Below are 21,086 nucleotides of genomic sequence, written 5' to 3' on the forward strand. Positions count from 1 at the left end.
CAACTCAGGAAGAAGCTTTCTCCGTGTTCTATGCATTGCTTTTGTAATAACTTAGATAAAAAGACATACTTCATGCTTATGAAATTTTAGATGGCCTAAAGCTGGTAGGAGGATTTAATATACCAGAAAATGACAATGTGAAGAAAAAATCTGTATGCTCGTCAATAGGTCAAAGCAAATTAAGTTAAAATTAATTAAGAACAAATACAAAGTTGTAAACTTATGGGAATGATCTCATTTTTAGTCATTGGGTCTTAAAGAACTATACAATGGTGTATAATCCAAACTCATTTTACCAATAGGCTTAATAGCTTTTTAGATACATTGTGAACCAGTAATGTGATGTGATTGACAAAAATTAATTTAGTTTTAAGCTATATTAATAAAAGTACATTTTACAGAATTAGGGAAGTAATGGTCTGATTTTGATTGATCTAGAAAATTGAGTTCATTTCTGGATACCACATTTAAGATGGATATTCACAAGTAACATTTTTTAGAGGTGGATAATTTTGGTGATACAAAGTCTTAAAATCATGTCATGTGAAAAACTTGAAAGATCTTGAAATATTTTGTCTGGAAAAGGGAGATCAGCTGTTTTCAAATATTTTCAAGGCTGTTTTGTGCAACAAGGGATGCTTAGTCCTTATGATTCTATTATATCAGACTAGTATATGCTGGAAGATTATCTTTTTAGCTTAATCTTCTCCAAATTGCCTTTACTACATTGTTCTTTCATAATATTCCACCTTAACATTTCTAAGAGCCCATGATGTAAAAACAGTTTTTATAGTTACCAAACTGTACTTGGAGACATGTACATGACAAAAACATGAGTGCATGTTTTTGTTTGTTTGTTTGTTTTGAGAGTCTCACTTTGTTACCCTCCATAGAGTGCTATAGCCTTAACAGCTTACAGCAACCTCTGACTCCTGGGCTTAAGTGATTCTCTTGTGTCAGCCTTCCGAGTAGCTGGGACCACAGGCACCCGCCACAACACCCGGTTATTTTTTGTTTGCAGTTTGGCCGGGGCTGGGTTTGAACCTGCCACCCTCGGTATATGGGGCCAGCACCCTACCCACTGAGCCACAGGCGCCGCCCATGAGTGCATGTTTTATGTGAGAAATTTTTAAAGTCTAGTTTCAGGAAAAAAAGTTTTTATTGGAGAATTAATGGCCTTCTTTCTTTCTGAAATGAAAACTTCAGGTAATTTTCTTGGTTTTACCTTGTGGAAACATCGTAACAAAGTGTAATAATTTTTATGACTAAAATACAAGGCCACTCATATTTGCTTCTACTATTTTTTCCATTCCTGATATTCTGTTTCAACTTTTATTAAGTATATCATTTAGTAAATAAATAAATGTTGTAATAACATAGGGTACAAATCCTAATATGTAAGTTTAGCTTCAATATAAATTTTTTAAGTGTTCAAATTTACCAATTAAGTTATCTTACATAATAGTTACTTTCCCATTAGTGCAAGTATACAAGCATGTAATCATATGCTGAACTGATCAGCTGTTAGAATTATTAAAGAGGGCTTTACTGAAAGTGGTCGAACTGCAAGATTTTTTATGACTTGTTGAAAGATTATTTTTCTATTATGCTTCAGCATATCAATAATGAGAGGTGTTCCAGAAATGCTAGGCATTAAGGTTTAGCTAGGTAATCTGCTATCTAAAGTTCACTGAGGAAAATACTCAGGAGAAGGACATGTGACATTCAGTGTAGTAAATATTTATTGAACAACTGCTGACTATATGATTAGCTCTGTGTTAAGGTCTAAGTATGTAATTCCTGCCAAATCACATTACAGTGCAGTGGGTAATCAAGCCAGTAAATTAATTATTCCATTATAGTGCACTGAACACAAATATTTTTTACAACGATTAAGTAATTCATATGTATTTTTAATAAGAGTTGACATTTACTAGGTTAGGTTGACATTTACTGGCAGAAAAAATTTAATAGGTAGGGCATGATACAGAAGTGTAAGTAGAAGATCTCATTGCTACTCTTGTCTTCTAAGTCTGACTTAACTGTTTACTATATGATCTGGAACAGATAACAAGGTTCCTTGTTTGTGAAATGGGGTTAGTAATGCCTACTTTATACACATTGTTTTAAGGATTAAATAAAGTAATAATGTATCAATGTGCCAGATATAAAGCCAGGCAGAGTTTGCATTCTTTATGGCTTGTGAAATAGTACCTTTGCATTTTTTTGGCCATCATTATTTAATGAAAAAAAGGGTGGTGGGTTCAAACCCGGCCAAACTGCAACAACAACAAAAAATTAGCCAGGCATTGTGGTGGACGCCTGTGGTCCCAGCTACTCGGGAGGCTGAGGCAAGAGAATTGCCTAAGCCCGAGAGCTGGAGGTTGCTGTGAGCTCTGACTTCCATGTCAGTGTACCGAGGGTGACAAAGTGAAACTCTGTCTCAAAAAGAAAACCAATGGAATATTGCTTTCAGTATTTTATATATGTGTATGTTTAAAATACTCAAAGCAATATTCTTTTTTTCTTATATAATGCTATTCAAGAATATTTAATTATATATATAAAAATAAATTTTTTTAACTTCTTTTGCATTCCAACTCTATGCTGCTTTTCCTTGAATCACTTTATGCTTTTGATAAGAAGTGCACAAAATTTGATGTGTATCATGATCAACTGGAGAGCTTATTAAAATGCTTATTGCCCAGAGCAAATGATTTCAAGTGGGGTATGACCCCACAGTTTGCATTGCTGACAAGTTCCCAGGTAATGCTGATACAGGTGATCCAGGTCACACTTGAGGAACTACTGCTTTTGCTTATTCAAAGTCGTGTTCTTGCTATCCATACTAAGATTATGTATTCTGTTAGGTCAGAGGGAAAGATATCTAAGCAATGCAATCTGAACAGTTAAGGGAGAAGAATTTTTAATATATCTATATTTATAAGTGTAAAAGTATAGTTTAGCTTTAAAAAGTCAGATCTTGTAATTTTGTAGTATCTAAAAAATTAGCATGAAAATCTCCTTTAGTTTAAGTTCACAGCTTAGTTTCATAAATAAAAGTTCAAAGAAGTGAGATACATGCAAAACTGGATCTTCAGTGTAGAGGAAAAAGTAGATATTTTCTATGAAGAACCCTGTGAAGTAACTGAACATGAAAGAGAATGCTTCATTTCTTCCTTTGCTCTGCTGGAGCCATCGACTGTACATAGAGTTATTACTTCATAAAAAGTTTTATTAGTAGATATTGCACTTACCTAATGTACATTTCCCATAATAAGCTCATATTGGCTCTTTTATTTACTGTATTTATTTTTAACTTTGTAAATACTGCTTCTTTTCCCAACTTTGTGGAGCCTTTTTTCTCCCATTTTTTGTTGCAGAGAAGTAGAGACATTTTTCATAGTATGTAACACAGTGCATAATTTAAATTAACGAATCAGTAAATACCTGTTGAATGAGTTAATAGCTAAATAAAAGATTCAGATCTCATGAAAAATGAAATATTAGAGATTTTAAATGAGAATATGTTGAAGATATTATGATATACAAAGGTCATCTCTCTTTTCTAATGTGTGAAATTATGTTGAAACTCACCAAAGCTATTGTGGCTACTAAGCATTTTTGCTTATAGCTATGTTTCTTAATCCAATGTCCTAATTCCACTTTTTCCCACTGTACTGTTATGATTAATTCATTTAAATATCTTCTACAGTTTTTCCTTTAAAATTCTGAGATATATTCTTTCAAATACACAGCTTCCTTGAACTATGTTTACTTCTCACTCACACATCCTTTTTCTTCCTTTTAGTTTGTCATTAAGTAGAACACTTTCTTTTCTCCATTTGTTTATTTGGTAGAATCACAGTGAAATTTAGAATCCAGGAAATGTCAATATTAGTATGAGAAGTCTTGGCTTAATTTGTAAGACTAACAGGAATGTGCCACAATATTTTCAACCTACTCAGCATTACTAAATGCTTATTTATAGAAACAGTACTATATTTCCAAACCATGAACTCTCTTAACTCTGTTCCATTTTTCTGAAGTTTATTAGTATCTCCTTTTCCCAGAAATTTAGTATGTAGCATTTTCTACTTTTTTTCCATTCTAATTTCAAACTAAGAATTGGCCGTTTCAGTTTTTGAGTTCATTCAGCATTTGTTATCTCTCTGTTAGATGCTAAGCCCTACACTTGGCTATAGGGATATAGAAATGATTATAGGCTGTCTTCTAGGAATAAGCAATGTAGAAGAGAGAACTATAATTGCAGTGTATTATGACATATGCACTAACAGTGGTAGGCATAAATTTATAGTATTCCTATTAAATTTAAATTAGTACCAACTTTTTAAACAAACACTATTTTTTCCTTTTTAGGTCCTTTTCCCTGTGATATATGTGGTCGCCAGTTTAATGACACTGGAAATTTGAAACGCCATATAGAATGTACTCATGGTGGAAAGAGAAAATGGACTTGCTTTATCTGTGGAAAATCAGTACGAGAAAGGTGAAAAAAAATTTGCACACCTATAAAATCCTACTAGCGTTATGTAGAAACAATCAGTGAATATGGTTTATAAGGGTTAGAGTAATCTCCAGACACAAAGTACCTGAGTTATGCTTTAGCTTGGAATATAAGGAAAATAGAAGTTATAAAAAGTATTATAGAAGATAAGGAGTGAAGATTTGTAGGTTTAAATGATTGATTTACCAGATCTCTTTCTGAAACTCCACTAAAAGTACAGTAAAAGGTTTTATTTATTTTTTAAAGACAGTAAAAGACAGAAAAGAAAAGTGACAAAAATGACACAGATTTAGAAACTATAAAGAAAATCGATCAGTGGTAACAGACTTAATGGATCCAAGCAAGGCAAATCTCAAAGTGGGGATAGAGAAGTTGAAGACTTTATATCACAGAATCCACAAAAGGCTTAGGGACTAGCGATATCGAGTACCCCTGGACAGGGGTGAAAGAGAGGCAGAACAGGGAGCACTAGAACAGAAATTTTATAAGTAAGATCATTGGATTTTGATTCTTTTTACCATCTGCACGTGCTTTTGCTACTGGGCCTATCCCAACAGAGAATTGCTGGACTGGAGTCTGCCATGTTGTTATACAATTGAACGTATTCTGAGTGCTAAAAGCCGTGAGCCCTTAGGCCTTCTCCCCTCCAGTATCTTAGCTTTTAGATTTCATTTTCCGGACAGCAGATTAGAAGATTCTTCCTGAAAATCTGAGCAACATAAGGGCAAACATATTCCTTAGTGGTATACCCAGATACTCACCTCAGCAAAGGCAGAGTATCAAGACCCCCCCATGTTCTTTTGCCTTTCCATCTATTTTTATCCTTTCATACTTAATCATAAGCAGATAGTCAAGGATTACAAGATTTAAGGTGGGGTCAGACTTTTAATGGACAATAAAGTCCGGGGGGATAAAAGAACTTTAAGGAAAACATGTTATGAAGGAAGAAGAACATTTTATAAAAAAATATAAACAATTATTAAATTTTTTTCCCCAGCTGAAGATACAGAATTGATTAAACAAAAATAGGATTTTATATTAAAGGAACATTCAAATAATAATTAAGAGCTGTGAGAAGTTAAAAGCATGATGACCAAACTATAGACACCAATTTGAAGAGTGGCAGGACAAAAAGAAGGGCAAAACACGGAAATATAAAATAAAGATTAGATTATTAGAGGACCAGGCAAGTCCAATGTCTAAATAATCAGAGTTCCAAAAAGTAAGAACAGAGAAAATGGAGAGGTGGGGTTGGACAGGGAGATCATTACAATGATCCAAGATGATTTTCAGGAATGAAACGCATGAACTGCCAGATAGAAATGATCCATAAATGCTTAGGCCATGAAATGAAAACATACTTATAGCAAGGTATATCACTAAGATACTTTAGAATACTGGAGAGAAAGGGAAATGTTTACATAGTTTTGGATAGGGAAAAAGTCCCACATATTGGTTAGAATACTAGGACTTTTCTTAACAGCACCTCTAGGATGTGTAGTAGTCTAGATTCTAATCTGCTAGAATTCTATTCTCAGTCATATTAATCAAGTCTGAGGATAGAATCAAGACATTTTCATAAGTGTCAAAAAACTAACCCATAAAGAGGAAGACAAGGGCCACAGGAAATAAGAATTCTTACATGGAAGAGCAGTAAAGGGAGTTCACAGGAGGATAGCGAATGAAGATCCCAATATATCAGAGGTTCATCATATGTAATGGATAGTCCATACAGTTAGTAGTATGACCTATGGCATGATAAAAGTTGTCACTGCCAAGATCCCTGCTAGCATGTTTCCTTCTTTAACTAGGGAACAGAGTATTCGAGTAGATCTTGTTATCTGTACTCTGCCTGTGTGCTGAGGTTCCCCTTTTGCTTGATTTAACTGAGGATCCTCATTTCATTTCATGGAAGTGTTCTTTTTAGAGTTATCCATGAGAATTTGAGGTAGGTCATGGTAAGCTCAGAGAAAAATATATAGTGCAGCCTACTTACTTTGACCATTTTTCTGCTAGACTTTCAATACCTGGTCTACTTTACCTTTGTCAGATGCTCGAACTGTGGGTGAATTCTGTTTTTCTGTAATGACTCATGATTTTTCCCAGTGATATGCCAGAAAGGACTCTGGTTAACTCTCAGGGATGGTACAGGTAGACTCCAATCCAGGAATTCTGTTCGTAGTAAATTCTGGGTCCTCTGTCTAATAGTGGCTATTTTGTTAGGTTTGTGCTTGCTACTTAGTCTTTCAGAAGCATGTTGATATATTGTTTAATTATGTATATGTACATAGATATACTTTAAACAAAAAAGTGGAATGCTTAAAATAAATGGTTGTTTCTAAGGAGAGGGATTAAGGAGGATGAGATCAGGAAGGAATATGTGGATGCATTCTAAAGTACTAGTAGTGTTCCAGTAATATTCTGTGTCCTATCTACATATAAGGGCATAATACTATTCTTTAAGCCATACATACAAATTTTATGTCTTCTTTAGTATATAAAAGTTTCATAATTAAAAAAATTAGAAATGGCATTCTTAACATATTGCAACTGAGTAGGAAAGTCAGTATGCTGTATTTATATGAAAACATTTATAGATTGATAAATCATAAAATGTATTATATATATTATAAATTCATTTTTTCCCTTAAAGATACTTTATAAAAACAAAAATCAAACAAGCCAAAAAAAAAAAAAAAGGAAGGAAACCCAAAGAAAATCTTTCCATCTATTTACTTAATAGTAAGGGTCTAGGGATGTTTTAGGGATATTTTAGACAAAACTGGGTATATCTGCAGGCTATTATTTTTCAATTGTTGGAGGACCTTGTAGAAGAGCACCATCTACTGGCAAAGCTCTACCTTTATTTCATATTCAGCCTTTAAGCTTGGTGTGACAGTCATGTCTCATTTAATGACTGGTATATGTTCTGAGAAATGTATAGTTATTGTGTGAACAATGTAGAGTATACTTACACAAATGTAGGCTATGTAGTGTAGTATACCATGTTGCTTCTAGACTGCAAACCTATACATCATGTTATAGTGTAACATATGGATTGAAACATATCTAAAGATAGAAAAGATACAGTAGAAATATGGTATAAAAGAGAAAAAGAAATGGTGCATTTACACTTACATCATGAACGGAGCTTGCAGGACTGCAGGTTATTCTGGGTGAGTCAGTGAGTGAGTGATGAACAAATGGGAAGGTCTAGGATTTTATAAACACTAAATATTTAAGCTATACAGAATCTATAAAAACATTTTTTCTTTCTCAGTGATAAATGAACCTTAGCTTACTATAACATTTTAACCTTAATTTTATATTTTTTAATTTACTTTTATAAACTTAATTTTTTTAACAATTGACTCTTATGATAACACTTAGGTTAAAAAACAAACACATCATACAGGTGTGTAAAAATAGTTTTTATGTTCTATAAGTTTTTTCTATATAATTTTTTTTGACTTTTTAAACTTTTTAATTAAAAGCTAAGACTCAAATGCTCATTAACCTGAGCCTACAGGGGGTCAGTATCATCAATATCACTGTCACTTCCACATCTAGTTCCACTATTAGGTCTTCAGGTGCAGTATCACGCATAGAGCTATTATATGATAATAATGGCTTCTTCTGGAATACTTCCTGAATTCCAGAAGTAACTGTTTTGCAGTTAACTTTTCTTATAAGTAGGAGTATACTCTAAATGATAAACAGTATAGCATAATAAATATATAAAGGGTAACATAGTCACTTACCATCAAATATTATGTACTGTAATCCATTATATGTGCTATGCTTGTATGTGACTGGCAGCACAGTTGGTTGTTTATACCAGTGTCACCACAAACACATGAGTAATATGTTGTGCTGTGATGTCACAAGGCAATAGGAATTTTTCAGCTTCATTATAATCTTATGAGACCACCATTATAGATGCAGTCTGTCATTGACCAAAATATCATTAGTTGTACATGACTAGAGTAGTAACAGGTAAAAACCAGCAAAAGTCAATTAAATTTGTTTTTCACTCCCCCCACCCTCCAAAATAACTGCTTGTGTTTACACAATACTTTAGCTAAAATGAGGTACTTACAGGAGTAATGGTTTCACGGCAGCCCTTCCAGGGTCATTGTAAGACTTTGGAGCAGCAATAATTACATTTTTTATATAAATTGCTTTTTTTATATCAGCATCTGGAAGCTAGAAATAACCTGTGATTTTTTTTTTTTTTTTTTTTTTGCCTTACAACATTTTTTCAACAAGTATTGAGTACATGCTTGGAAGGAATAATACTGATAAACTGGATTACTTAAATGTTATTAAACCTTCTCTGTCAAAACTTACTTCACTGTGACAGTTAACATTTTTTATTTATACTTCTCATAATTTTGCTTATGCTGTATAATTCTGAACAAACCAAATGGCAGGGAAAGCCAAAATTCTTTGGGAAGGGAGAGGGGAAGTTGGGCGGAGGGAGAGTGATTGGTGGGACCATACCTATAGTGCATCTTACAAGGGTACGTGTGAAATTTACTAGGTATGGAATATAAATATCTTAACACAACATCTAAGAAAATGCTGTGAAGGCTATATTAACCAGTTTGATGGAAACATTTCAAATTGTGTATAAAACTAGCACATTATACCCCAAGATTGCATTAATGTACACAGCTATGATTTAATAAAAAAAAAAAAAAGCCAAAATTACTTTTTCTACTTTTTTAAGGGGACAGACACAACAAGCATATTTGTATACTGGTAAGAAATCAATCCAATAAAAAGCAAAAGTACTGTAGGAGAACAGAGGGGCGAGTTCTCATATATGTTAGCTGGAACACCTTTCTGGTTTACTATATATGTGTGTAATAGCATTAAATAGCATTTAAATATATATTTTTAATACAGAACTACTTTGAAAGAACATTTACGAATTCATAGTGGAGAAAAGCCTCATCTTTGTAGTATTTGTGGACAAAGTTTTCGTCATGGAAGTTCATACAGGTAAGTAATGCCATTTTTTCCTGTGTTAAGATAAAATTGTATATTCATTTTAGACCTATTTTCTTATCATTGCTTTAATAAGTTTGTTGAATTAAAACAGTTTTTAGTCCTTATGATATACAAATTTTCAGCAGAAAAGTTTTACTGAATAATTTTTTCTTTTTTTTGAGACGGAGCCTCAAGCTGTCCCCCTCGGTAGAGTGCCATGACATCCCGCTCACAGCAACCTCCAACTCCTGGGCTCAAGCGAGTCTCCTGCCTCAGCCTCCCAAGTAGCTGGGACTACAGGCGCCCGCCACAACGCCCGGCTATTTTTTGGTTGCAGCCATCATTGTTGTTTGGCGGGCCCGGGCTGGGGATACGAACCCGCCACCTTAGGTGTATGTGGCTGGCGCCTTAGCCACTTGAGCCACAGGCGCCGAGCCGAATAATTTTTTCTATAGCTTTTATTACTATCTTAATTTTTTGATATAAAATATTATTAAATATTTCCTTATCACTAGGTTTACTGAAAGCTTTACTAAGTTATCTTATTTCATTACTTTTATTTTGAATGACAATTCATTAAAATTCTGGTGTTTTAAACTTAGTATATTTCTTCTTTATTATTAAAGATATTATAGTATGAAAATATGGCAAAATCAAAAACTCTGGCATTCTCAATTTTAGAGAGTCTTTGTGTGTTAATTGTAACTTAATTATACAGACAGGCTCAATCCCTGACCACATTTACTATTTATGAGAAGTTTTTTTCCTAAACAAATATGTAACTACTGATGAAATATTTGTAAAAGCCAGGCATGGTGGCTCACACCTTTAATCCTAGTACTCTGGGAGGCTGAGTTGGGAGGATTGCTTGAGGCCAGGAGTTTGACCAGCCTAAGCAAGAGCAAGACCCTGTCTCTACAGAAAAAAGAAAAAAAAAAAAAGAAAAGAAAAATTAGCTTGGCATGATGGAATGCACCCCTGTAGCTACTCAGGGACTCAGAGTGAGGCAGAAGCAGAAGAATGTCGAACCCAGTAGTTTAAGGTGACAGTGAGGCTAGAAGATGACCTGGCCTCAGGAAAAAAAAGGAAGAAAATATATGCATATAAGTTTAATTTTTGTTTATGTTTATAATCACTTCTTTGCCTTTGGCTGAGATCAAGTGTTTATGTTCTTAATTTTAATTATAAGGCTTCAATATGTACACTTTAATTTATTGCTTTTTAAAAGTTAAAACAGATGTTTCCCCTTTAGATATTGCCTGGTGAGTGATTGTCGTTTTGTTAGTATTAGTACCTATTTTGGCCATTAGAATAGAAGAGCAATTCCTTTTATTAGAATATAGATGGATAGAGGATTCTGGGGATAAAAATAATTCAAATTAAATTAATCTTAGTAATTTAAACCTTCTATTATCTGTCTTTGGGTGACTATAAAGTGAGCCACATTTTGTTCCATCAGTGTGAAGAAAAGTAGTAAAATATAATTTTCATAAAGTTGTGTTCTTATAAAATACAGTGAATTCTCAACTATCAATTTGTAATTGCTAAAAATTATCTAGAATAGGATTAGTCCTCAGTTTCTGGCTGTATCAGTTGCTGTCATTATCTTATGTCTAGTCACTGTATATTTATCCCGTTTATCTGATTTTAATTCCTTCCTAATTTACTCCCACTTTTTAAATCTTTGAGAGTTGGCCAGGCAGATGGATAACAACCCTAGACATTTGGTAGATTCAGGGAAGCAGATTTAAGATCTAAAGTCAGGAAGGACTGTCATCTATATATTATACAAATGTTGAAAGAGGTGAGTAGTAAGGTCCCTGGAGTCTGGTACTAAAAGACAAGTAAGGACTGTGAAAGTATAGACAGAGCAAACAATATGGATAAGAGATTGAATGGACAGCTCAGTACTCATCATTTATTCATTATTGGACTTTTTCCTTTTATCTCACCAGTTTCAATAGTCTTCAAACTTTTTTTTCTTTATAGACTTCACTTACGAGTACATCATGATGATAAAAGATATGAGTGTGATGAATGTGGAAAAACATTTATTCGTCATGACCATCTTACAAAGCACAAAAAAATACATTCAGGTAAGCTGTATTTTGTAATGCTATTTTCAAAATCCTTTTTAAAAGCACCTGAAAAGAACATAATATGACATGTTTATGTTGGCTATAATTTTAATGATTTATGTCAGTTACCCCTTTGTAATTCTGGTCCTAAAACCCTTTTTGAAAAAGCATCTGAAAAGGACATGACTGATTTTATGACTTGTTTGCTGTAATGTCATTTGGTCACTCTTTGTGCCTATAAAGTATAATTTAAAGTTTAATTTTAAGTAAATACTCAAAATTTATATTTTGCATAGTACATGCATATACGTGCAATAATTGGTATTGGCACTTTCCTAAACCGAGAAGCCATGGTGATATTTCTCATTTTCATTAGACTGAGAAGAAGTGGTGAAACTTAGATGTCTAAATGGAAATGATTATAATTGGATGTTAAAAGTTTATGTTGTAGTGAAGTTTGAAATCCTGTTTTTAGAAAAGAATACCTTAATTTTCCTGATCAATTTCAGATCTTTATACTGTATTTATGATTTTTATATTCTGGGGATTTCTTTCATATTTTCCTCTTAGATTGATGTTCAGGAAGTACTAAGAGAGCCAACTATGTGAGCACAATAATGGGAAAGAACCATCTCTATGAGCACAGTAGAACAGGTGATTATTACCATTATTATAAATGATTTAAATATAAAATATGCAACAGATGGCAATTTTTTAAAATGATCTCAGTGAGGTAGGTTACAGTTGTTAGTCACTGTTCCTAAGAGATGCTAAAGGTCTCATGACCTTTTTTGTGGAATCATGCATTTTCATTTTTTAAGAGGAGAATTCTAAATTCCTAATTCTAGAGGTCACATGTTTTACTTCCACACTGGTATTGAGAAGGTGATTTTTTAAAAACAAAGCCTTTGTACCTGAGTCTACGTATGGGGATGAGAAATTGGATTTAGGGAGAATTCTCATTATATCTGTATTTTGGCTCATTGCAAATGTAAGAAATCCCCACAGATGAAAAGATCTTTTAAAAGTAAAGTACAAAGATCTGAAAATGTTCAGGTTCTTTTTATAAACAGTAAAACAGCCTCATCTTGATTTAACGTATGTCCATCTGAGGTGTTTGATATCCAGAGATATACATATATTTCTAAAAACAATTCATGAGCTTGAAGTAATTTTATTTATCTTGCTTTGTTACATTGAAAGGTAGGATTTCAAGTCTACAGCAAAGGCAACTGATTTCTTTTCTCAGTGGGGAAAGGATTCATGTGTATTCAATTAAGTATAGATTCTTTGAACAAAGTTATTTGAGTAAGGAATATAAAAGAAATAGGTCATAATAAAGGGTGACTTCACTTTTTTGGTGTATTTCCCACCATGTAACCTTAATGTTTGGTGGAATGTCTGGAGGAAGAAAGAACTGAAATGCATATTATAATCAAAATATGTGTGTCTTTATTTTAAGGTGAAAAAGCTCATCAGTGTGAAGAATGTGGGAAATGTTTTGGTCGTAGGGATCATCTCACTGTTCATTACAAAAGTGTACACCTTGGAGAGAAAGTGTGGCAAAAGTAAGTGAAAAAGCAAAATTTCTCATAAGTACTGCATTGGCTAAATCCTTGTTGACAAAAGTTACAACTTTTTTTCATTCATTTCGCTTATTTGGGTAATAGGTTAACAAGCAGTCTTTCTCTAGCATCTTTGCAGGCCTACAAGAATAGAGCAAAGTATACTTTTTCCTATATGGTTTCAGTTAATTCAAAGGCAAGGAGGTGGTGGACATGCAAGTTACCAGCTAATACAAAATCTTGGCATTCTTTGGGGATATCATTTATTTTTGGTTGCTGTGGCTCTTTGAGAGCTAAATATACTTTCTATGCATTATATTTAATAAGCCAGCAATTACAGGGAAATGTTTACAACCAGAATTTAAACTTGTTTCTAATCACACTAAGCTTTTAAAATATTTGAATGTAGCATGTGCTATTTTGAACAGCAACTTTATAATACAATTTAGATAATGAGTTTAACTGAAGTTAGTTGTTGAGTATAAAGTGTTCAAAGAACTTACGTATTTAGGGCAATTGTTAAGTAACTGACATGTCCTAAGGTGCCAAGAGACTTAGTTCAATAGTTCTGAGCATGATCAATGAAATTTATGTAGTATGTATAAATGCAATGAATCAAAGATCAATTTAAAGTAGAGTAGGGAGAGTGTTGATTTATATATATATTTTTTTTTACAATTTTATGTTTTGGCTTATTTACTATTTTTTAATTACTTTTGTTCAGTGGTTCACTCATTGAATCCATTGTATTCATTGAAGCTTGTATTCTGTATATGCTGGGAATGCTGCCAAATGCTTGAATATAAAGATATACATGATACTGCTGTTTGAAAAGGAAATAAAATCTTCGTTACATGTATGAATAGGCAGATGACAGTCTCACTCCAAAGTTCTATAACTTTTTCCCCTCAAGATTCTTTAATACCATTACAAATTTTCAGTATAGGGACTTTTTTTTACTATAAATTACAACATATTATTAATATATTAATTATCCTAATATTTTATATTAATACAAAATGTAGGCTATTATATATAAAATATATAAATTACGTTGTTCAAATACATTATTTGAATCATATTAGAAATTAAAACGGAAAGCTTTAAATATTAATTCATTTGCAATGATAGTCTAATGTAATTGGCAATCTTTGAAAAATTTCTACTTCACCAAACAAAAATATTAAAAGTGGAATTATTTTACATTTTCATAAATTTCCTCAATGTTAATAGAAGATTGCTGGATTGTCATATCTGTTATGGTATGTTATTTTGGTTGAAGCAAATGAAGAAAATCTAGTCTCACCTAGAGATGTAGTTGAAGAAAGGAGAGTTTTCTGAGATTATCATAGATATTCTTCTTTGTTACTACACTAAAATTAAGTTAGTGGTAGTTTCTTAAAGTTACTTGCAAGATGAAATCAATGAGGTTTTCAGACTCTTATTACGTTCAGTCTGTTAGTCTTTCTTATGCTTTGAATTTTTTTAATCATGCATAAATTTGTAATATCATACATTTGTTATTTAGAAAATATGCAGTCACTAAGTTATATACACTTTCCAAATGTTAGCACATTCCACAGTATAGTATCAAAAATTACATTTGTTAATATTCCCTCTAGTCTCTCAGGAAGGAATATTAAAAGCTCTCAAGATCACAGTAGTAGATAAAAGTTTTTTAAAATTCTTATTAGCTTGAAAGCTCAGATTTTGTCATTGACAGCACATATTTTGGTTGTTTGCCTTGAACTGACCAGCTTATTTTATTTAATTTTCAAGAGCTGCTTTTCCTTGAGAAAACCATCCTATTTTGGTATGCAGTAAAAGCACTTTGTGTACACTTCTCATTTTATCACAGAGAATATTAAAAAGGCCAGTGTGTCATAGATTGGAATTTAGTGAAATGAGTAATTTCCTGCTTTGTCACATTTTTTTCTCTGAGTACAGACATGGTCCTGAAGAATACAATGACTATTATATTTTAATTATTATATTTTACTACCTTGTTTAGAGCAGCAGTTTACCTACTGTTCCTTTTGCATCGTAGTGTCAATGCTAACATAGTAAAAAAAGGCAAAAAAAAGTCTCAGGATTTCTTTCAGAATAATTTTGATCTTGTAGATTCTATGGAAGGGATTTTGGGACCATCATCACCCTCTACCTCTGGGGCCTGTGGCGGTTCTATTGGCCTAGATAATCATAGAACTAGAAGCTAGAGACTCCACTTTTTCCATTAGGACGAGTTAGTTGTGGATCTAGAATATGGAGCCCTTCATATTAAATGTTGATGGAACTTGTGCTTAGTCCTACATGATAAAAAGCCAATGGCAATTTTAAACAAAATAGTGACATAGTTAGATTTGTACTTTAGGTAGATCACTCTTAATGCTCTATAGAGGCTGGATTTGTGGTTGATAAGACTGAGACAAATGTATCAACCAGTAAGACAGCCATTATAATCTAGGGAAAAGATGATGAAGGACTAACTAAGGAGCAGCATTAGTAATGAACAGTGGAAGATAGTTATTTGAAAAATATTAGGCCCTTATCGGCAATATGTCATGATAGGCTGTAGAAAATGAGAGGGTGGGAGAAATAGTGGATGATTCCTTTTGTCAACCTTAGGAGGATGACTCCAGCCAATAAGGTTAGAGAATAGGACAGGCAAGAGTAACCTTACAGTAGGAGATAATGAATTGGTTGGTATTAATTGGTTTGAGAAACAAACTACCAGCCTATAATTTGATAGATAGCAGTCTACATCATAGGAGTGAAGTGTGGGCTCTAGATAAAGATTTAGGGGTCATGAGCATATAAACAGATTATCCAGGGGGAGAATGTGGAGAACACTAAAGATGAGTATTTGTTTAACTACCAATTATTTTCTAATCTTGCCTTCTAAACTTTTTTGTTTGTTTGTTTCTTTGTTTGAGACAGAGTCTCTCACCCTGTTCCCTGAGCAGAGTGCAGTGGCGTCATCATAGCTCACTGAAACCTTAGACTTGGGCTGTGGCCATCCTGCTGCCTCAGTCTCCTGAGTTGCTTGGATTACAGGCACACACTACAAGGCCCAGCTGGGCTTTTTTTGTGTGTGTCAGGGTCTCACTCTTGCTCAGACAAATCTCAAACTCCTGATCACAAACAATCCTCCTGCCTCAGCCTCCCACAGTACTAGGATTACAGGAATGAGCCACCACACCTGGCCCTTCTAAACTTTTTTAAATGGTGACTCTACCTTCACTTTCTATTCTCTGTTGCAGCCTGTTGCAATATCAGACCTCTGATCTTTCTGTTCCTCTCAAACTGTTGTCAGAATGACTTTCTTTTTGCCAAATCCAATAGACATTTTTAAGTCCTATTCTCTCTCTGCTTCCTTTGTAATTGATTACCACTCCTTCCTTCAAATCTGTATTTTCATTATCTGTGAGAATGAAGAGGTATATTGTATATCTCTAAAGGCCTTCCTGTGCAGGGCCTTACATCTTTATCCTAATCCACTGTGAGGCAATTAAAGTATTTTGTGTGTGTTCGTGTTGAAAGAATCCTCCTGTTCATGGTACAGAGCAAGATTTCTCAGCCCCAACACATGCTGACATGTGTTGACATTTTGTACCAAGTAGTTTTGTCCTGTGCATTGTAGGGTGTTTCTCAGTATCCCTGGCCTCTACCCACTAGAGGTCAGTAGCAGCTGTTCTCCAGGGTCAGTTGTGAAAACCAAAAATAATAATGTCCTAATGCCACCTTTCCTGGGGGCAAAATTGCCTTCAACTGAGTACTGCTGCCTCTTTCTTGGTGTGTCCATGGTGACTCTGTTTCTACCTCTGTTTATTATATTTAGTATGGATGTGAATGGAATAAGACAGATGAAGCAAACTTGTTAGGAAACCTTTGCCAAGGTTATCATTGACACATAATTCACTCAATCCAAATTATCTTTTTAAATGTCTGTTTCAACAAGTAGAAGTAAATTCCCAAAGACAGGGATTTGTCTTATAAATGTTGGGTCGAATGATTTGAAAAGTATGAATGTCATTTGAAACTGTAGGCACCCTATATTGCTATTTAATTTTGGTAACAATATGCTAAACATTCTGCTAAAACTAAGTGGCTATGCCAAGAACAGACTGTCTTGTATATACTCTGACCCCACCCTTTGGTAAGTAACTGTTGATTAAGTAGCACAGCTTTGATTTGATTGTTTTGCCATGTGTTTATTAGATATGAATTGCTTTGACAGTGAGATGATATGCCTTTCCCAGTAACTGCCACGTAAATCCTAATCATTTACAAATGTCTGAATTCTCATAATGAAATTTTTTCAGTGTAGGATTATCTCAGAAATATTTCTTAATCACTACACTATGCTGCTTACTACATTATTTGGTGAATTTATATATTTATTTATATTTGTTTATTACAAAAGTAAAGGACTAGCATTAGTATTTATCTATTAGGAAGTGAACTGATAAGAACAATGTGACCCTTTTGATAAAAGTAGATTTTGAGATTGATCCAGTTTCTTAATTAGCCTCAGCCTCTATTTTTTAAAGGTTAATTAAGGTATAATTTATATCAAGTGAAATTTACCCTTTATCAGTACCATGCATTAACCGATTGTGTGACTGGAGCTCCAGCTTTACCCCTTTTACTGTAGAGTTCTGTACATCATGGCATCATTATCACAATTAAGATACAGAATACTTACATGGCCACAGATTTTTTGCTGTGTTTCTTTTTCTTTTCTTTTGCATTATTTGGCCAGGGCTGGGTTTGAACCCACCACCTCCGGCATATGGGGCCAGTGCCCTACTCCTTTGAGCCACAGGTGCCACCCATGCTGTGTTTCTTTATTGTCAGCCCTTTCTTTTCACCTTAGATCTCTTTTTATAGATTTATTTATTGAGTATAAAAACTGAAAGAGGAAAGAACTAGAGGCAAGCTCAGTACTTAATTAATATTTCCTTATTTCTTTGGGGTTCCATGCTTTATTAATGTAAGAATTAAGTATACAGTTACAAATCTTATAACTTATTTTCATCATGTTATTTGTTAAAATTATACTAAAAACCCAAATCTTTTTTTTTCTTAGATATAAAGCAACATTTCATCAGTGTGATGTTTGTAAGAAAATTTTTAAAGGCAAATCAAGTCTGGAAATGCATTTTCGGACACATTCAGGTAAAAGTGAATGGGTAGTTTATATATTTTTGTGTGTGTGATTGTTCAAGAATTAAATATGAAACTTTAAACTTTGTTGTCTTGGGTTAAATTTGGGGGTTTATCTCTATTTATAGTGCCACTGTTTATATTGAAGTTTATATCATGAATGTACAATATTCTGGTCTTCTATTTTATATTATATAAACTTTAATACTTTTAAATATTCTCTTTTAGAATTTGAGAAAAAAAATTTATAAGAAATTCACTCAGCTTTTAGTCGTTATTTTCTACTTTTTTGATTTAAAAATACTTTTGCTTTCTGAAGGCTTTTCTTAGGCTTTAGTTATCTGTTCTCATGATTTCCTTTTCTTTTAAGAGTAATACATATATGACCCATGGTGTCATTTACCAACTTACACTATATAGTTTTCCTTTTTATATAGACAAACATGATTTGCAATTGTAATAGGATGCTTCTCTTCATCTACTTTCCAGAAGTTGTCATATTCTAAATATTTCTTTTTTTCTCCTTGAGACTGCTACTATGTTTTAAAACATGGAATATATTGGATTCTTTCTTTTACTATGTATATTGCTTGAGTCCTTGTTTGCCTTCACATGTAAATTAATAATTTTTAAACTTTTTTCTAAAATGAAAGAAACCCATTTACGCAATTATGGCTGCTTTGTTTTGAATTCAATTTGAATTTTGTCAAGTTGCTATTCTGGAAGATAAAAATAATTGATAAATGTTAGAATGAAAAATAACTTTGGGTTATTTTATTTGAGAAGAGTTACAGTGAAGATTTTAGTACTAGTCAGGTGCAGTGGCTCATGGCTACTTAGGAAGTTGGAGGCTAGATGATCAGTTGAGCCCAGTAATTGCAAACCAGCCTGGGCAACATAGCAAGACACCATCTCTAGAAAAAAAAATAGGCATGGTGGTATGTACCTGTATTCCCAGTTATTCTGGAGGCTGAGACAGGAGGTCTCCTTGAACCTGGGAATTCAAGGCTGCAGTGAACTATGATCTCACTACTAACTACAAGTAAAACCTCTTCAAAAAAAAAAAAAAAAAAAAAAAAAAGGATTTATTCTGGATATAGTACTGCTGTTAAAAACAAAATTACATCCCTGTTCAAATGAAAAAGTCATAATTTGGGGCTCCATAGATACATAAGTGGGAATTTGTAAAATGAGGAAACTATATTAATGTGAAATTCCACATGAGTTATTCAGTAATAAGCCTAATAGAATCTGTGCCTTGAAAGAGATAGTGAACTTACAGAAAGTTAATTTGAGAACACCAATGATATAAGAATTGTAAAACTAAAGGAATTTTTCCAGAGAAGAAATTTAATGCTGGCCAAATTGCATTAGAATTTTTGAAAGCATTTATTTATAGTTATTGACTGGTGACCAATGACTATATGGAACCCCCATCTCTAGATTGTGCCCTTTGAAAATTGAGGAAATGAGCTCTGTGGCTATGATGAAATGAGAAGCAGAAATAATGTAAACAAGAGTCAGAAATATTTATAAAGGGCTAGATAGTAAATGTCTTAGGTGTTGTGAGCTAGATAGTATTTGTCACAGTGATTCATCTCTGCTGTTGTAGCATCAAAGCAGCAGTATACAATGTATAAACAAATGAATGTGGCTGTGTTCCAGTAAAACTACTTAAAAATTGAAGCAGGCTAGATTTGGCTTGTGGGCTATAGTTTGCAACAGTTACTAATCTAAAGTAATTAGCAGCATACCTAGATAGGACTTCACAAAGTGGCTGTTTCAAGAACTGCTCACCATGTTCTCAAGTTCATTTCTAAGACTTATAAGTCCAGAGACTCAATTCTTTTTTTTATTTGCAGAATTAAGAGTTACAAGTATTTTCAGTAGTTCTTCATAAAAATCACTGGAAATAGACTAACCAGAATATTCATTTGTTAATTCACCTTCTAGAGAAAGAGATATCAATATGTATTGCCTACGGTATTTTTATTAAAAAAGCAGAGTTGCTAAGTTAATCAGAAAGAATATTGCCAAATGTAGATACAGAGTAAATAAGGTAGTGGTTTTGTGAACTGGTTTATTTAGGAGATAGTGAAGCTGTTGAACTGTCTTTACCCTCATAGCAGGTACCTCTCTGATGAATAGAATACTTTTATTCTCCAGATTGTTTTTCTTTATTCAGGATACCCTTAGTGCAGTATATATATAATATGTATTTGTTAGTATATCTTTTCTCCAGAAGAGGTACAATAAAGTGGATTAGTTTCAGTTTGGGCCAGTAATTGCTTCAAATGAGTAGATAATCAGTAGATGATGCTCAATAAATATTTGTTAATTAGGTAAATTTATCCTATTCCATGACTATTTTCTAATTTCTTTGATTTTTTTAAAAACCACACAATTAGAGACATTAGTTGGAAAATATATAAGATTTTTTTCCCTAGAAATGACTTATTCTAATCCATATGAGTTTTGCTTATATAATCCTTGGAGAATAGTGATTACATCTATTCTTCAGTAACTGTTTTGTTGAAATGTATTAGTGAAAATTGGCATAAAGATGACTATAAATTTAGGATTTGATTTTAGCTTTGGCTTTGTTTTTATTCAAAATGAATTTTTTATAAGCTGCTTTTAAGAAGTATAACTCGTAAAGTGCACAAATCTTGAATAGTCAATGAATTTTTATAAATGCAACCATCACTCAGATTGAGATACTAGAACATTACCAGGAGTTCAGAAGCATTCTCC

At 33.1% G+C, this 21,086-nt stretch overlaps 1 protein-coding gene across 1 annotated transcript in view; it reads left to right on the plus strand.

Moving 5' to 3' along the window:
* The window catches only part of ZBTB41 (zinc finger and BTB domain containing 41), a 46,817-nt gene that overhangs the window by 13,659 nt on the left and 12,072 nt on the right, over window positions 1-21,086 (plus strand). Inside the window, exons 5-9 of the mRNA XM_003792309.3 lie at window positions 4,381-4,510; window positions 9,440-9,535; window positions 11,513-11,619; window positions 13,064-13,169; window positions 18,256-18,344. Coding sequence (XP_003792357.1) covers window positions 4,381-4,510; window positions 9,440-9,535; window positions 11,513-11,619; window positions 13,064-13,169; window positions 18,256-18,344 — 528 coding nt within the window. The remainder of the gene's footprint in view (window positions 1-4,380; window positions 4,511-9,439; window positions 9,536-11,512; window positions 11,620-13,063; window positions 13,170-18,255; window positions 18,345-21,086) is intronic.

This window comes from Otolemur garnettii, unplaced genomic scaffold (assembly GCF_000181295.1).
Source record: "Otolemur garnettii isolate 467f Iridium unplaced genomic scaffold, OtoGar3 scaffold00055, whole genome shotgun sequence".
Classification (NCBI taxonomy): domain Eukaryota; kingdom Metazoa; phylum Chordata; class Mammalia; order Primates; family Galagidae; genus Otolemur; species Otolemur garnettii.